At 51.4% G+C, this 12,905-nt stretch overlaps 1 protein-coding gene across 4 annotated transcripts; it reads left to right on the top strand.

Moving 5' to 3' along the window:
• Window positions 1–1,039: 1,039 nt before the first annotated feature.
• On the top strand, window positions 1,040–12,287 carry TFE3 (transcription factor binding to IGHM enhancer 3). Of its 4 annotated transcripts, none has more exons than XM_037159452.2 (10): window positions 1,040–1,380; window positions 3,682–3,795; window positions 4,719–5,022; window positions 5,608–5,667; window positions 6,130–6,234; window positions 7,697–7,814; window positions 8,231–8,287; window positions 8,464–8,539; window positions 9,897–10,044; window positions 10,526–12,287. In XM_037159452.2, exons 1-10 carry the CDS (start codon window positions 1,265–1,267, stop codon window positions 10,967–10,969), a joined length of 1,542 nt encoding a protein of 513 aa, XP_037015347.1. In that variant the 5' UTR covers window positions 1,040–1,264; the 3' UTR covers window positions 10,970–12,287. The 4 variants fall into 4 exon arrangements, with proteins under 4 accessions (XP_037015347.1, XP_037015319.1, XP_037015329.1 ...); XM_037159424.2 differs by having other exon boundaries at window positions 1,042–1,380; window positions 5,608–5,853; XM_037159434.2 differs by lacking the exon at window positions 1,040–1,380 and adding an exon at window positions 3,920–4,110 and having other exon boundaries at window positions 3,708–3,795; window positions 5,608–5,853.
• The last annotated feature ends 618 nt before the right edge of the window (window positions 12,288–12,905 follow it).

The following is a 12,905-nucleotide window of genomic DNA, read 5'->3' as shown; positions in this document are numbered from 1 at the left end:
ACTGATGGGCAGGGTGTTGGGATATTGGAAAGGAGGAAAGGAATATTGTAGATCCAGGTGTTCTGTGAGCTGACCGTGCCCTTGAAAGTATGGGTGGAAACTCACCGTGCAAGCTGGCTTGCATGTATCTAGCACACAAAGGAGCTAAAAAAAAAATGTTTGTTGAATCATTGCTCAATTAAATAAATTATTTAATTTTGGAGAGCCTATTGTATGCCAAACAACCTTTTCATAAGTTATCTCTAATCCTTATGACAACTCTGCCTGCCAGTTACTGCAACCCCCATTTAACAGGTCAGGAAAGCTGAGTCTCCGAGTGGCGAAGTCCCTTGCCCCATACCCAAACCCTGGTCTTTATGATTCCAGAAGTCATCGACCTAAAGAATCAGATCTCATTTCCATCCTCCTACTCATTCATTCATCTGTCAAGGATTTATTATGCACCTACTGTGTAGCACAATGACCTAGTACAACAACCACTCCAGATGACACAGAGTAGGCGGAGCGCTCCCAGGAAGACGGGTTGCGTGGCTGGACTGTGGGTACAGAAAGGGCAGGGTTTCTGGTGCACATCTCCAGGAAAATGTACCTGCTTATACTGAGGGGGAAGCGTGGGCTAGGAATATTGGCCGAGAAGGGGCCCGGTTCTGTAGATAGAAACGTGGCCTGAAAACCCAAGCGCCGACTGGCTGTCTTTACGCAGGCGCAGAGGACCCAAGGAGCGGTTTAAAGTCTCGCAGAGGGGTACTTTGTGACGAGGAGGCGTGGCTTCATTAAGTTGCCTCTCAATGATTTGCCTCATCTCTGAGCATGGCCTAGGCTCCCCCTTCTCTGAATGAGGGCTGGCTAATGTAGTTTTCCCTCCGTGTCGTTGGCGTGGTTTTGAGCCGGTTCTTGAACAAGCCCTTGACGATTGGCCGCCTCACTTAGAGGGCGGAGCCCGCCGTGCTGTGTATCCTACATGCGGTCACTTCCTGTGGAGTTTCCCCAGCCCAGGGAGGAGGAGGAAGGGGACGAGCAGGAGGAGGGCGGTCGTCCGGGGTTAGGTTCTGGGCTGGGGGGGGGGGGGCATGTAGGTCCGTTCGGGGCGGAGGATGACTCACAGCCCATCCCATCTTCCCGACGCTGCCCGCCCGCGCAGAGCTCGTTCCATGGCTTAGCGGAGGAGGCGGTGGCGAGCAGGGGGAGGGGTACACTTATTTTGTTAGGGGGGGTCGGGCTGAAGCCCGACCGGCCTGGCAGGGCTCGCCCGGGGCCGGGCGTCATGTCTCAGGCAGCCGAGCCAGCCCGGGACAGTGTAGAGGCTAGCGCGGAGGGTCCTCGAGCGGTGTTCGTGCTATTGGAGGAGCGCAGTCCGGCCGACTCAGCCCAGCTGCTCAGGTGCGGGGCCGCTTGGGGTCAGTAGTGCTGACTGGGGTGCGTGGGATCCTGATTTGGGTGCAGCGGGGGGCCCGGGCTGGGATTAGAGGGTTTCGGCCTGGGCTTGGAGGACATCGGGGCACCCGTTTGGGGGGGGGGGCACCTAAGAAATCCGGCGGTGGCCTACGTGGACTGAGGCTTAAAGGTCGTGGAAGTGCATGAAGGGAGGCCTGGTTTGGGGGTAGGGGTGTCTTGACTGGATCTAGAGGGACGTACTCCGCTGTGTCCAGAAACTGGTCTAGGGTGGTTGAATTTAGAGGACTGAGACTCTCTAATTAGAAGCGTAATTTGGGGTCCTTGAATCAGACGTGAGGGGGATGAAGTTGAGGGGGCACTCTCCAGATGAGGCACTGATTGTAAGGGACTTTTTCTTTTTGTGTGTCAGAGAAGGGGTTTTGCCGGACAGAGGTGCTATCTTAGGAGCTTGGTGATTTCCAGTAGTTGGTTGCTGGAGGCCTTTTGGGGGGATAATATGAATCTGGAGGGATTTGGGGGTATCTCAGATATGCTGCATGGGTCCAGCCTTGCAAGTGTGTTTGAGCAAAAGAAGCAATATTAATCAAGACTTGACAAGAATAATCTCTTCACCCATCCCTGTCCACCTAGCTGAATCTTATCAGGGATAGTGAAATAGTGAAAAAGTCCCCCTTGCACTCTCACCCCCACCTGACCGTTGGGATTTAAATGGGCGACTGCTAGGCAGAGGTGATGGAGTTGGTGCTTGTCTTAGCTCAGAGAAGGCCTCAGACTTTGGGGGGGAGGGAATCCCAGGGATGGTCTTCTTACTGTTGCCACCTGCCCTGACCTCTCAGCAAGCCAACACACACACACATTGTTTTCATTACGCCCTCCCAGTCTGTGTCTCAGACACTGGGGATAAACTTGAATCTGTCCCCAGATCTGGAATGAACACGAATTGCCCCATCCCTATCTGGGTGGGTCCTATCTGATCTCTTAATCCTCATTGCCATCAGTGGCCTTGGAAGCCCAGCCCCCTTTTCTTCTAAGTTCTGTGCAATGGATGTGTAAGCATGGGAAGGGGCTTTGCCTACTTTCTGCCTGGAATTGTGCTGAGCTCAGCGGATCCTTTGGCTTCCTCTTCCCAACTTCCTGGGTGGTTTTAGGGCCTCATCTGAGGATGAGGAAAGGAGGGAAGACAGATCCTCTGGGGAGGGGGAAAAAATCCTTGTCAAGTGTAGTCACAACCTCGGGATTCTAAATATTTAACTAAATTCAAGGATGCATATCCATCTGTGTGCATGTCAGTGTCCCCTGCACACTAGGGTCTTGCACCCAGCATCGAGGGCTAAGCAGGAGCCGTGTTGTATATAGATTCACCATCTTTTAATGCCTTTATAACAACCTAGATCATCACAGTAGTGGGAATAGTTGAAAGCGAGGGGTGTACATGGCTTCTTTTGTGTGTCAGTGGGTGTTGGTATTGGAGGCATTGGAAGCATGTGTGTTTTGATCTATCCAAAAAACCCAGGAGAGCTGTGGGCAGGCTCCTCTGGCCAAGAAAAGAAAGCTCGCATAAAGTGTGTCTTCCACCCAAATTCTTCCTCTTGTAAATCCAGATTGTTGGACTAAGGGGTATTTTTGATATTCCCATTTTGTAATTGTGTATGTGTTGGCATCCCATGAACTCTGACTGGGGTGGGGAAGCTCATTTGCAAAGTGGTAGATCCTTCCACAAAGTGAATCTTTGACCCTGGTTCTCTTTGTGATGCTTCAGTTTGTGCTACAATGGACTGCTATACCGAGGGGATGCCCCTACCGTGCTGCATGTGTGTGGACAAACGTGGGCTCACATTCAGCTGCCAGGAAAACAGTAGGGGGTGTGGGGGTGGGAGAACTCTAAATGCAAAGTCAGGAAGCTTGCAAAATGAATCTGTCATTCCTAAATTCTTCATTTCCATTTTCCTCACACCCAGGTTGTGGTTACACGTGAATGTTAGAGCAAGGTGTTGGGGTCCGGGCACTCTTATTATTTTGAATCTTAAAGGACTATGGGTAACATAGCAAAGGAGAATGGAGAGGGGAGGGGGGGAGGAGAGAAGACTTGGGAATTCATGGTGGTGGTAACCAGTGGAGTGACTGAATGTTAGAGATAATTGTTTCCTTCCTTTCTCTCCCTCTCTCTGTCTCTCTCTCTCTCCCCCCCTCTCTCTGTCTCTCTTTTTCTCTCTCTCTCCCCCCCCTTTCTCTCTCGGAGGGGCAGAGGTCTTCCTACAATAACAACCACCCCTACCTCACCCTCAGCCTGAACTCTTTGCTTCCGGAATCCGGGATTGTTGCTGACATCGAATTAGAAAACGTCCTTGATCCTGACAGTTTTTACGAACTCAAAAGCCAGCCCTTACCAGTACGCTCGAGGTATGCCTCCTCTGACCCCCTCTAACTCCCTTCCCTATTCCTCAGGCCCCTCCATTCCCTCTTGGTGGGCAGAGGCCCTCAGTGCCAGCCCACTCCATTCTCTCCACAAGCTTTTATTTTCCAGATAGTAAAATGAGGGGCCAGAAAAAGCATGCACATGAAAGCGGGTGGCCAAGCTAGGATTATAGTATCTCCGTCTAGACCTCAGCTGCCTCCCCCAACCCCACCTGCACACCCATTCATTCACAAATACGGCCTACAGCATCCCTGGAGTGCCCAAAGGCAGAGCATGGCCTGCTGTAGTTCTTTGCCCAGGTAGGCGGAGCCATACCCACAACCCCTGCTCACCCCTCCCCCATTCAACAGACTCACCCACCCCAGGCCCTTGAGGAACCCCTGCGAGTCCTTTCTTTCCCCAGGCTGGGGAAGTCTAAATGTGCTGAGTCATGGGCCTCAGCTCTAAGAGAGGGGAGGGGACCTGGAAGAGGGGCAGGAAGAGAGGATTGTGAAATTTCTGAGATTTTCAAGACTGACTAGTCCTGGGACTAGAGGCCCAGGAAGGGGAGGAAGAAGGGCCTGCGATTACGCTGTAGCCTGATGCCAACCCCCCAGGAGCTGAGGGAGCATCGCCAGCCCCAAATTGAGTATAACAGCCCTCTATATCCACATCTACTGCCACAGCCTCAATTCTGCTTCCTTCCATTCTCCTTTAAGTAGGATAAAGGCCCTCTGCCAGAGCCAAGCTCAATAGATCCAAATCCAGGCTTCACCATAAGGACTGAAGGCTAAAATTCCCCCGTCAGACTGACCTCTGAGGGCTACTACCAGGCCCGGTTCCTGTGATGACTCCATCACACTATGACTCCTTAGGTTTGGGACTAGATTTTTAGCTTACCTGTGGCCCCATATTTCTCATTCCACAGCCTCCCAATATCACTGCAGGCCACACCAGCCACCCCAGCTACACTGTCTACATCATCTTCTGCAGTGGGTTCCCGGACCCCTGCCATGTCATCTTCATCTTCATCGCGGGTCTTGCTGCGGCAGCAGCTAATGCGGGCCCAGGCCCAGGAGCAGGAGAGGCGTGAGCGTCGGGAACAGGCTGCAGCCTCTCCCTTCCCCAGCCCTGCACCTGCCTCTCCTGCCATCTCTGTGGTTGGTGTTTCTGCTGGGGGCCACACATTGGGCCGTCCTCCCCCTGCTCAGGTGCCCAGGGAGGTGCTCAAGGTAAGGTCCAGAGGCCCTGGGAGGGGCTCCTGATGACTGGGAAGTGGTCCTGGTGGCTTTTAAGTGACGTCCTGGGGCTCTAAGGAAAGTCTTTAGGTACTGTTAAAAGTAGGTTGTGCTAGTGTCCCATTGGGTTTAGGGTTGCTGAGAAGTTCTTGTGGAATTGTGAGGGGCTCTTGGGGGCTGTAGGGTATCTTGGATTATGAAGGGTCATAAGTGCCCCAAGAAGGTCTTGTGCAGTGACTTTGTAGGAAAAGCTTCATGTGTCTGTGATGCATTAGGAGTTCTTTGGCCATTGGGATGTCTTGGAGAGCAATATGTAGTTCCTGGGTGTGTTAGGTTGGTGACAGAGACGGGGGTGGAGTCTTGGGGACTGTGACAGGGGGAACTCCAGAAACTGAGGAATTCTACCATCCGTAGGTAGATCCTAGGGGCTGTGAGGGATTTCCAAGAGAGGGAGTTTGGGTCCTGGGAGAGACCGGTATTTCGGGGTTTTCAGATTCTGGGCCCAGTATGCCCAGAGTCACCCTTCTGAGTCCTGTTCTACCTTGTCCCCTCCTGTCCCTCCTTCCCCTTGTTCCACAGGTGCAGACTCATCTGGAGAACCCAACACGCTACCACCTGCAGCAGGCGCGCAGGCAGCAGGTGAAACAGTACCTGTCCACCACACTTGGGCCCAAGCTGGCTTCCCAGGCCCTCACCCCACCACCGGGGGCTGCTAGTGCCCAGCCGCTCCCTGCCCCCGAGGCCACCCATGCTACTGGCCCCACAGGCAGCGCCCCCAACAGCCCTATGGCACTGCTCACCATCGGGTCCAGCTCAGAGAAGGAGGTATGTGGCTGCAGGCAACCTTTCTATGCTCCACCCTCCAACTTTTTTTTTTAAGATTTTATTTATTTTTAGAGAGGAAGAGAAACATCAGTGTGTGATTGCTTCTCATGCACCCCCCACTGGGGACGTGGCCCACAACCCAAGCATGTGCCCTGACTGGGAATCGAACCATCCACCCTTCGGTTCGCAGGCTGGCACTCAATCCATGGAGCCACACCAGCCAGGGCCATCCTCCAGCTTCTTTTAACCCTCTTTCGTATTTACTTTTTTCCCCAGATTGATGATGTCATTGATGAGATCATCAGCCTGGAGTCCAGTTACAATGATGAGATGCTCAGCTATCTACCTGGAGGCACTGCAGGGCTACAGCTCCCCAGCACAGTAAGGTCCCAAGATGGCAAAGTTATTCTGGCAATTAGTACATCCCTGTGTCACTGAGACTGCACTGGGACTGGCTGTGTGTATAACAGACTGTCACCTTGGGTTGTATTAAGGTAGAGAGGGAGACTGTGTGATGAGAACAGGGAGTAGCAGTGTCCTGGGGCCTTGTGTTGGGTTGCATGGAAAGGTAGACCTTGTAGGTTTTGGTATGTACAGGATGGGGACTTCACGGAGGTACTAGGGTCTGGCAAGGTGCTCGAGCCTCACTGTGGAAGAGACCAGGAGATGGGACTCTAAGCATTTTGAATGTACCAAGAGATTGGAACACACTAGAAGTCTCAAAACATGGTGTGGTTGGACCTTGAAGTGATTTCATGTACCATACCTCTTGCAGTGAACTGTGCCAAGAGGCTGAGGCCCCTGTAGAGAACGAATAAAACTTTCTAGAATAAGGGATGTACCGATAAATAATAACAATCGGATAACATCCCAAGAGTGCCATAATTTGCTTCGGGGTATACCAAATGGCTATAGTTTGGTTTCTTTCCAACTTATCAAGAGGATAGAAGCATATATTAAAATGGCACCAGTTTATCAGAACTTTTTATTGATTTGGACATGGCTAGAGATTGGGGCCTCATATTAGATGGATCCAGCAGATTGGGGGGGTTCAAGAGATGAAATCTCATCAAGAGATGGAACTAATGACTTCCAGAGTAATATGTTGTCCTAGAGTATCGTCAGGAGAGTGAAAATGGGAGAGAGCAACACAGAGAGACATAAAAGCAGTGCTAGTTGTGTAATTAGACAAGAAATCCTGGGAGATCAGAAAATGCAAGAACATACTAGAGTTAGGACCTTGGTGCATGGCAGCTGGAGACCATGTATGTAAGGTGGTGCGGCGCAGTCACAGCCAAAGACTGGACATTGGGCTGGAGCTCTCCATAAAGCCAGATTTGGGATGGAACACTGCCATGACCATTTCCCAAGGTCTGAGAAGATTGGGTTGGAGTGTTCCAATGCTGAATGCTGAATTGGAATGTTGTGCTGGGATGGGGGACAGGGGGGTTGCTAATGGACTGAAATGTTCCATGAGAGCCCACAAAGAATTTATAAGGGTGCTTTTGTGGCATTTCTTCTCAGAGTTAGCCCCAGAATTTGGGAGAGGGGCCTCAGAGCTCACTGAGGGATTTAAGGGGCTGCAGGGGCATGATGAACAGGCTGGGTAGACTCCGTCCCCAGTAAAGCAGGGTAGATCCACTTGACCCTGTCCTCCCTTATTCAGTCGCTATGTGAATTTCCCTTAGAGGGGAGGAGGAAGGGTTCCTGTACGGGTCAGCCTCTCCTTGCATTGGAGGGCCTGTCTTTGGGGATGTGTGGAGGATAGGGAGCCTGGTTCTGAGATGAGGCCGAGCCTGTGGTCTGTTGCCAACCATCCTTTCTCTGCCGTGCCTGCCCCCAGCTGCCTGTGTCAGGGAATCTGCTTGATGTGTACAGTAGTCAGGGTGTGGCCACATCTACCATCACTGTCAGCAACTCCTGCCCAGCTGAGCTGCCCAACATCAAACGGGAGATCTCCGGTAAGGGCCAGGGTTAGCCCCGTGTCCACTGGGTCTCGGGGTGGGCCTGGTCTTGGGAACAGGGGTTTACACAGACAGAAATAGGGACTCTTTGCCTTCTTTGTCCACATGGCCCACGGTCCTGCTGTCACTCCACTACCTCTTGTCTTGGGTTTCACAAATGGTCTATCACCGTGGCATCTTGGAAAATAATAAAAAGTAGCATTTAAAAAACCATATTTACTTTTATTGTATTTTTTTCCATTTCCATGTATCCCTCTTATGCCCTCTTCCACCTCTACCCAACCCCTCCCCCACAAGAATGGCATTCTCTCAAAAGTCACTTCCTCTGCCTGTGCCCATCAAAGCCTACCTCAGCAGCACATGCTGCCCTCCAGCTTTTCCAGAAGGACCTGACTACTTCCACTCTCTTCCAGAAACAGAGGCCAAGGCCCTTTTGAAGGAGCGGCAGAAGAAGGACAATCACAACCTAAGTGAGTGAGATCACGTGCCCTTGCTGGCATGCTCTGCACCCCTTCCTCACTCTGCGCCCCCTCCTGCCTTGAGGGGCCTTTCCCTGCAACAGTTTCCTGATGTCCCAATTTCTCCTCTTCCCTCCTCAGCCTCTTGATGATTCTTTCCCACTCTTTTGTTTCCCCTTTCTCCACAGTTGAACGTCGCAGGCGATTCAACATCAACGACAGGATCAAGGAGCTGGGCACCCTCATCCCCAAGTCCAGTGATCCGTGAGTCTTGGCTGGCAGAAGGTGGGGCGGGGGCTGCAATCTCCTACAATCATTTCCAGGGGGGGCCTACCCTAGGCGGGAAGCACCCAGTGGTTCTGCTCCTCTGGCCCATTCCCACCTGGCTTTCCTCACACTGAGCCAGGGTTATTCTGCCTCACCATGTCCCCACCTAAAATTCTTAGGTTCATAACATTATGGTCCATGTGCCTCATCAGGTCACCGTGACATAGGTACTTCGTTTTCTGTTTATTTTGTGCTTCCTATATTTGTTCAGGAAACAATGAGCTTCTGCTTTGTGCCAGGTACTGTGCGAGGCCCTGAGGCAACCAGAGGGAATGAAACAAGACAAAAATCCCTGACCTCATGGAACTGATATTTTAGTGGGGGCGGACAGACAGCAAACAAGATAAATAAGTAAAATCCATGCAGTTATCATGGGAGGAAGAGCCCTGGCTGGTGTGGCTCAGTTGGTTGGGCATTGTCCCACAAACTGAAAGGTCGCTGGTTTGATTCTCGGTCAGGGCACATGCCTGGGCTGCAGGTTTGGTCCCTGGTGGGAGCATGTATGGAAGGCAACTGGTCAACATTTCTCTCTCACATCAATGTTTCTCCCCCTCTCTTTCTCCCTCCCTTCTTCTTTCTCTAAAATTTAAAAGAAAGGAGGCCTGGCTGGTATGGCCCTGGGGATTGAGCACCAGCCTGCAAACCAGTAGGTTGCTAGTTCAATTCCCAATCAGGGCACATGCCTGGGTTGTGGGCCAGGTCCCCTGGTGGGGGCATGTGAGAGGCAACCGAGCAATGTTTCTCTCACACATTGATGTTTCTCTCCCTTTCTCCCTCTCTTTCTCTCTTTTAAAATGAGTAAAATCTTAAAAAAAAAGGACTAGGAGGAAGATGAGGGAACATTGGATTGGAGAGGGTTACAATTTGGGATGAGGAGAGACTGGGGAATAGAACAGGCCTAAGCAGACAAAGCAGCATTGGAATAACCAGCCTAAGGAGAGGGAGGCAGGAGCTATGTGTTCCGGGAGAAGAGTGTTCAAGGCGGAGGGCATAGCTGGGCTAATAGCCCCAAAGTGGGAATGGCTTTCCGTGTCCTGGGAGCGTTGAGAAGTCAGTGTTGCCATAGTGAGATGAATCAGAGGTGAGAGGAATAAGTAGTAGTAGAGTCAGGTCAGAAAGGGCTTCCTGGTTTGGAAGTTTCCAGCCCGGAGGTGAGCAGTCCATACCCTCGATGTAACCCTACCTCAAGGTCTGAGCATGGGGTGGGATACTCCATCTACCTGGCACAACATCCCCAGATCCTGAGAGACTCCAAATGTAGCACTCCATTTTTTCCTCCTCCTTGACCCCATAGAGAGATGCGCTGGAACAAAGGCACCATCCTCAAAGCCTCTGTGGATTATATCCGCAAGTTGCAGAAAGAGCAGCAGCGCTCCAAAGACCTGGAGAGCCGGCAGCGATCTCTGGAGCAAGCCAACCGCAGCCTGCAGCTCCGAATTCAGGTCTGGAAGGAGGAGGTGGTGGCAGGGGTGAGGGGGGCTTCCTGAAGGCAGAGGCAGAGGAAGAACAGACCAGAATTTCCCCTTCTGACATAAATGGGGGATTCCGGGGCTTCCCAACTCCCATCATCATGATAATGGTGATAAGTAGTAATCATAACATTATTAAAAAGAATAATAACGAATATTGGCTAGTGTGCATTGCGTTTATCTTGTGCCATGCACTGTGACAAGTCCTTATCTCCACTTACTAAGTTAATCGTCACAGTATCCCTATGAGACAGGGACCAATGTTATATCCATTTTACAGACTGGGCCTCTGAAGCTCAGAAACTTTAAGCATCTTGCCTAAAGTTATGCAACTAGTGAGTGGTAGAGGCTGAATGTGAACCCAGAAAACCTGTCCTTCTAACTGTTACATTCCTCTGCCTCTGAGGGGCTCTGAACTCCATCTTATCCCACACCTACCCCGTACTTTTTGCAGGAGCTCGAACTGCAGGCCCAGATCCATGGTCTGCCGGTCCCTCCCACCCCAGGGCTGGTCTCCCTGGCCACAACTTCAGCCTCTGACAACCTCAAGCCAGAGCAGCTGGACGTTGAGGAGGAGGGCAGGCCAGGCGTAGCAACGTTTCATGCAGGGGGGGGCCCTGCCCAGGGTGCTCCCCATCAGCAGCCCCCAGTGCCACCTTCAGATGCCCTTCTGGACCTGCACTTTCCCAGCGACCATCTGGGGGATCTAGGGGACCCCTTCCATCTGGGGCTGACGGACATTCTGATGGAGGAGGAGGAGGGGGTGTTGGGGGGACTGCCAGGGGACGCCCTGTCCCCACTGCGGGCTGCCTCTGACCCCCTGCTCTCTTCCGTGTCTCCCGCTGTCTCTAAGGCCAGCAGCCGCCGCAGCAGCTTCAGCATGGAGGACGAGTCCTGATCAGGCCTCATCCCTCCCCTGGGATTTCCCCACCCAGGAAAGGAGGATAAGTCAAGATGAGGTTTTACCTTTCCCTTGCCCTCCTATGAGACTGCCCTGCCCAGTGTTCTGGAGGAAGAGATGAGGCCCACCCCTATAACAGGCAAGGAGGAGGAGTCAGGTGATGACTTGTCCCTTCCCCACAGGTCCAGCTAGCACCTTGTGAGCAGAACCTGTTTGCTGGAGATCCTAGCCTTGCCCCTGCCCCATGGGACCCACCCTTGCCCAGGTGAAGGAAGGAGACAGGATGAGGTCTGTCCCTGTCCTCTGGGAACTACCCTAGCCAGGTCTGGGATCAGGATGTATCAGAATGCTGTATCATCCACCCTCATAATGGCCACTCTTGCTTGTAAAGAAGAGGAGTCAAAATGATGGAACTCCCACCCTGGAGTTTACCAACCCCGTCCCTTTACTATGGTCTCTGCCCTGCCCAGGTCAGAAACAGAAGTGAGGATGAGAGCCAGACCCTTTATTTGGGAAATTGGGCCATGCACCTTCCCTAAAGGAAGAGCCCAGCCACCAGTATTTCAGGTATGGAAGAGTGTATAAGATCAGGCCACCATGTGGAGATCACAGTCCTTATTCCTTAGCAACATCCCATCCAAGCATTCCACTCCAGGGAGGAGGAGTACTTAGGATCCTTTCCTCCTGAGAGAGAACCTGGTGATTTAACCTAGGAAGTTACTGAGCTAACCTTGCCTTTGGGGAAGGGGGGCAGATCTTGAAATCTTGTGGGTTAACATTCCAGACCTAGATCATGAGTGAGTTAGGCCCCCTACCCTTGGGCAGAGATGCCTCTTTCCTTGAAGGATTGTTTGAGGAGGTGATGGGTATTAGGGGATATTGAGTCCACGTTCCCAGAACCAGCACCTGTTACTTTATTTCAATATGTAGAGGAACACAATGAAGGAAGGGACACTTCTGGGGATTTCCCCAGCCTGGGAAAAAAAAACAGAAGCCTGTCCCACCAAGGCAGAGGCTTGGAGGAAGGATTGTAAAATCATGTATTCCTCTTTCGTTTATCTGATCTTTTACTGACCCCCACTACTCAGAAGTTGGTAATCCCCAACCTCTGGCCTTCACCCAGCTCTCCATTTGAAGGAATCATTCCCGTTTCAGAGTTATCAACAGACACTCCTTACCCCTCCTACCACATATACACAAGGTTGTCACCTTTGGATTGTTAGGGCTAGGCCCCAAGAAGGGTGTACTGAGGGGTCTGTAGGTTTGTGATTAAATAAATGCTAGGCGTGTTTCATGCGCTTTTATCTTTGGCAAAGAGTCTCCTGTCCTTGCTTTGACTGTGCAGTGAGCAGGGCTCATGCAGGCCAGGAGGAAGGAAGGTTCTCAGAAGAAATAGATTTAAGTGGAATGGACGAAGTGGAATTTGACTAGGAATCAGGGCTGGAGGAGAACAACCTGCACACAGAAGCAGTCAGTCTATAACTGCCTGTCAGGCACCTTCCTGTTAGGTGCTTCACCTAATTTATTCTAAGGAATATTCTAAAAGTGCTGATAGTTATCTCCATTCATGTTTAAAGAAACTGAAGAATAGCATTTAAGTATCTGAAGATACACTGCTGGTACATGGAAGAAGAGCTAAACGGTAAAGTTAGGTGAGCGAGGGCTCAGGTTTGAGGAATGTCACTGAGGGCAGAGGGGACAAAGATTTTTCTTGCAAGTTCACTTTTGAAACTGCTGAGGAAGTGTGACGATATCTACTAGCTGGCAGTGGAGGCATTCCAGGTTGGATAAGAGGCAAAGACAAACCATAAAGGTCAGGAACAGGCAAGCAGTCCCATTTTGGAGCAGATGTTGACATTTGGGGGGAATTTTAGAGATGAAGAGACAAAAGTATCTTGAAGACTGGGAATAAATATTCCTGGAATTTCTCAAC

The sequence above is a fragment of the Artibeus jamaicensis genome, unplaced genomic scaffold, assembly GCF_021234435.1.
Source record: "Artibeus jamaicensis isolate MK-2021 breed Jamaican fruit bat unplaced genomic scaffold, CSHL_Jam_final contig_60, whole genome shotgun sequence".
In the NCBI taxonomy this organism is placed as follows: Eukaryota; Metazoa; Chordata; class Mammalia; order Chiroptera; family Phyllostomidae; genus Artibeus; species Artibeus jamaicensis.
This window is presented reverse-complemented; position numbering and strand designations above follow the sequence as displayed.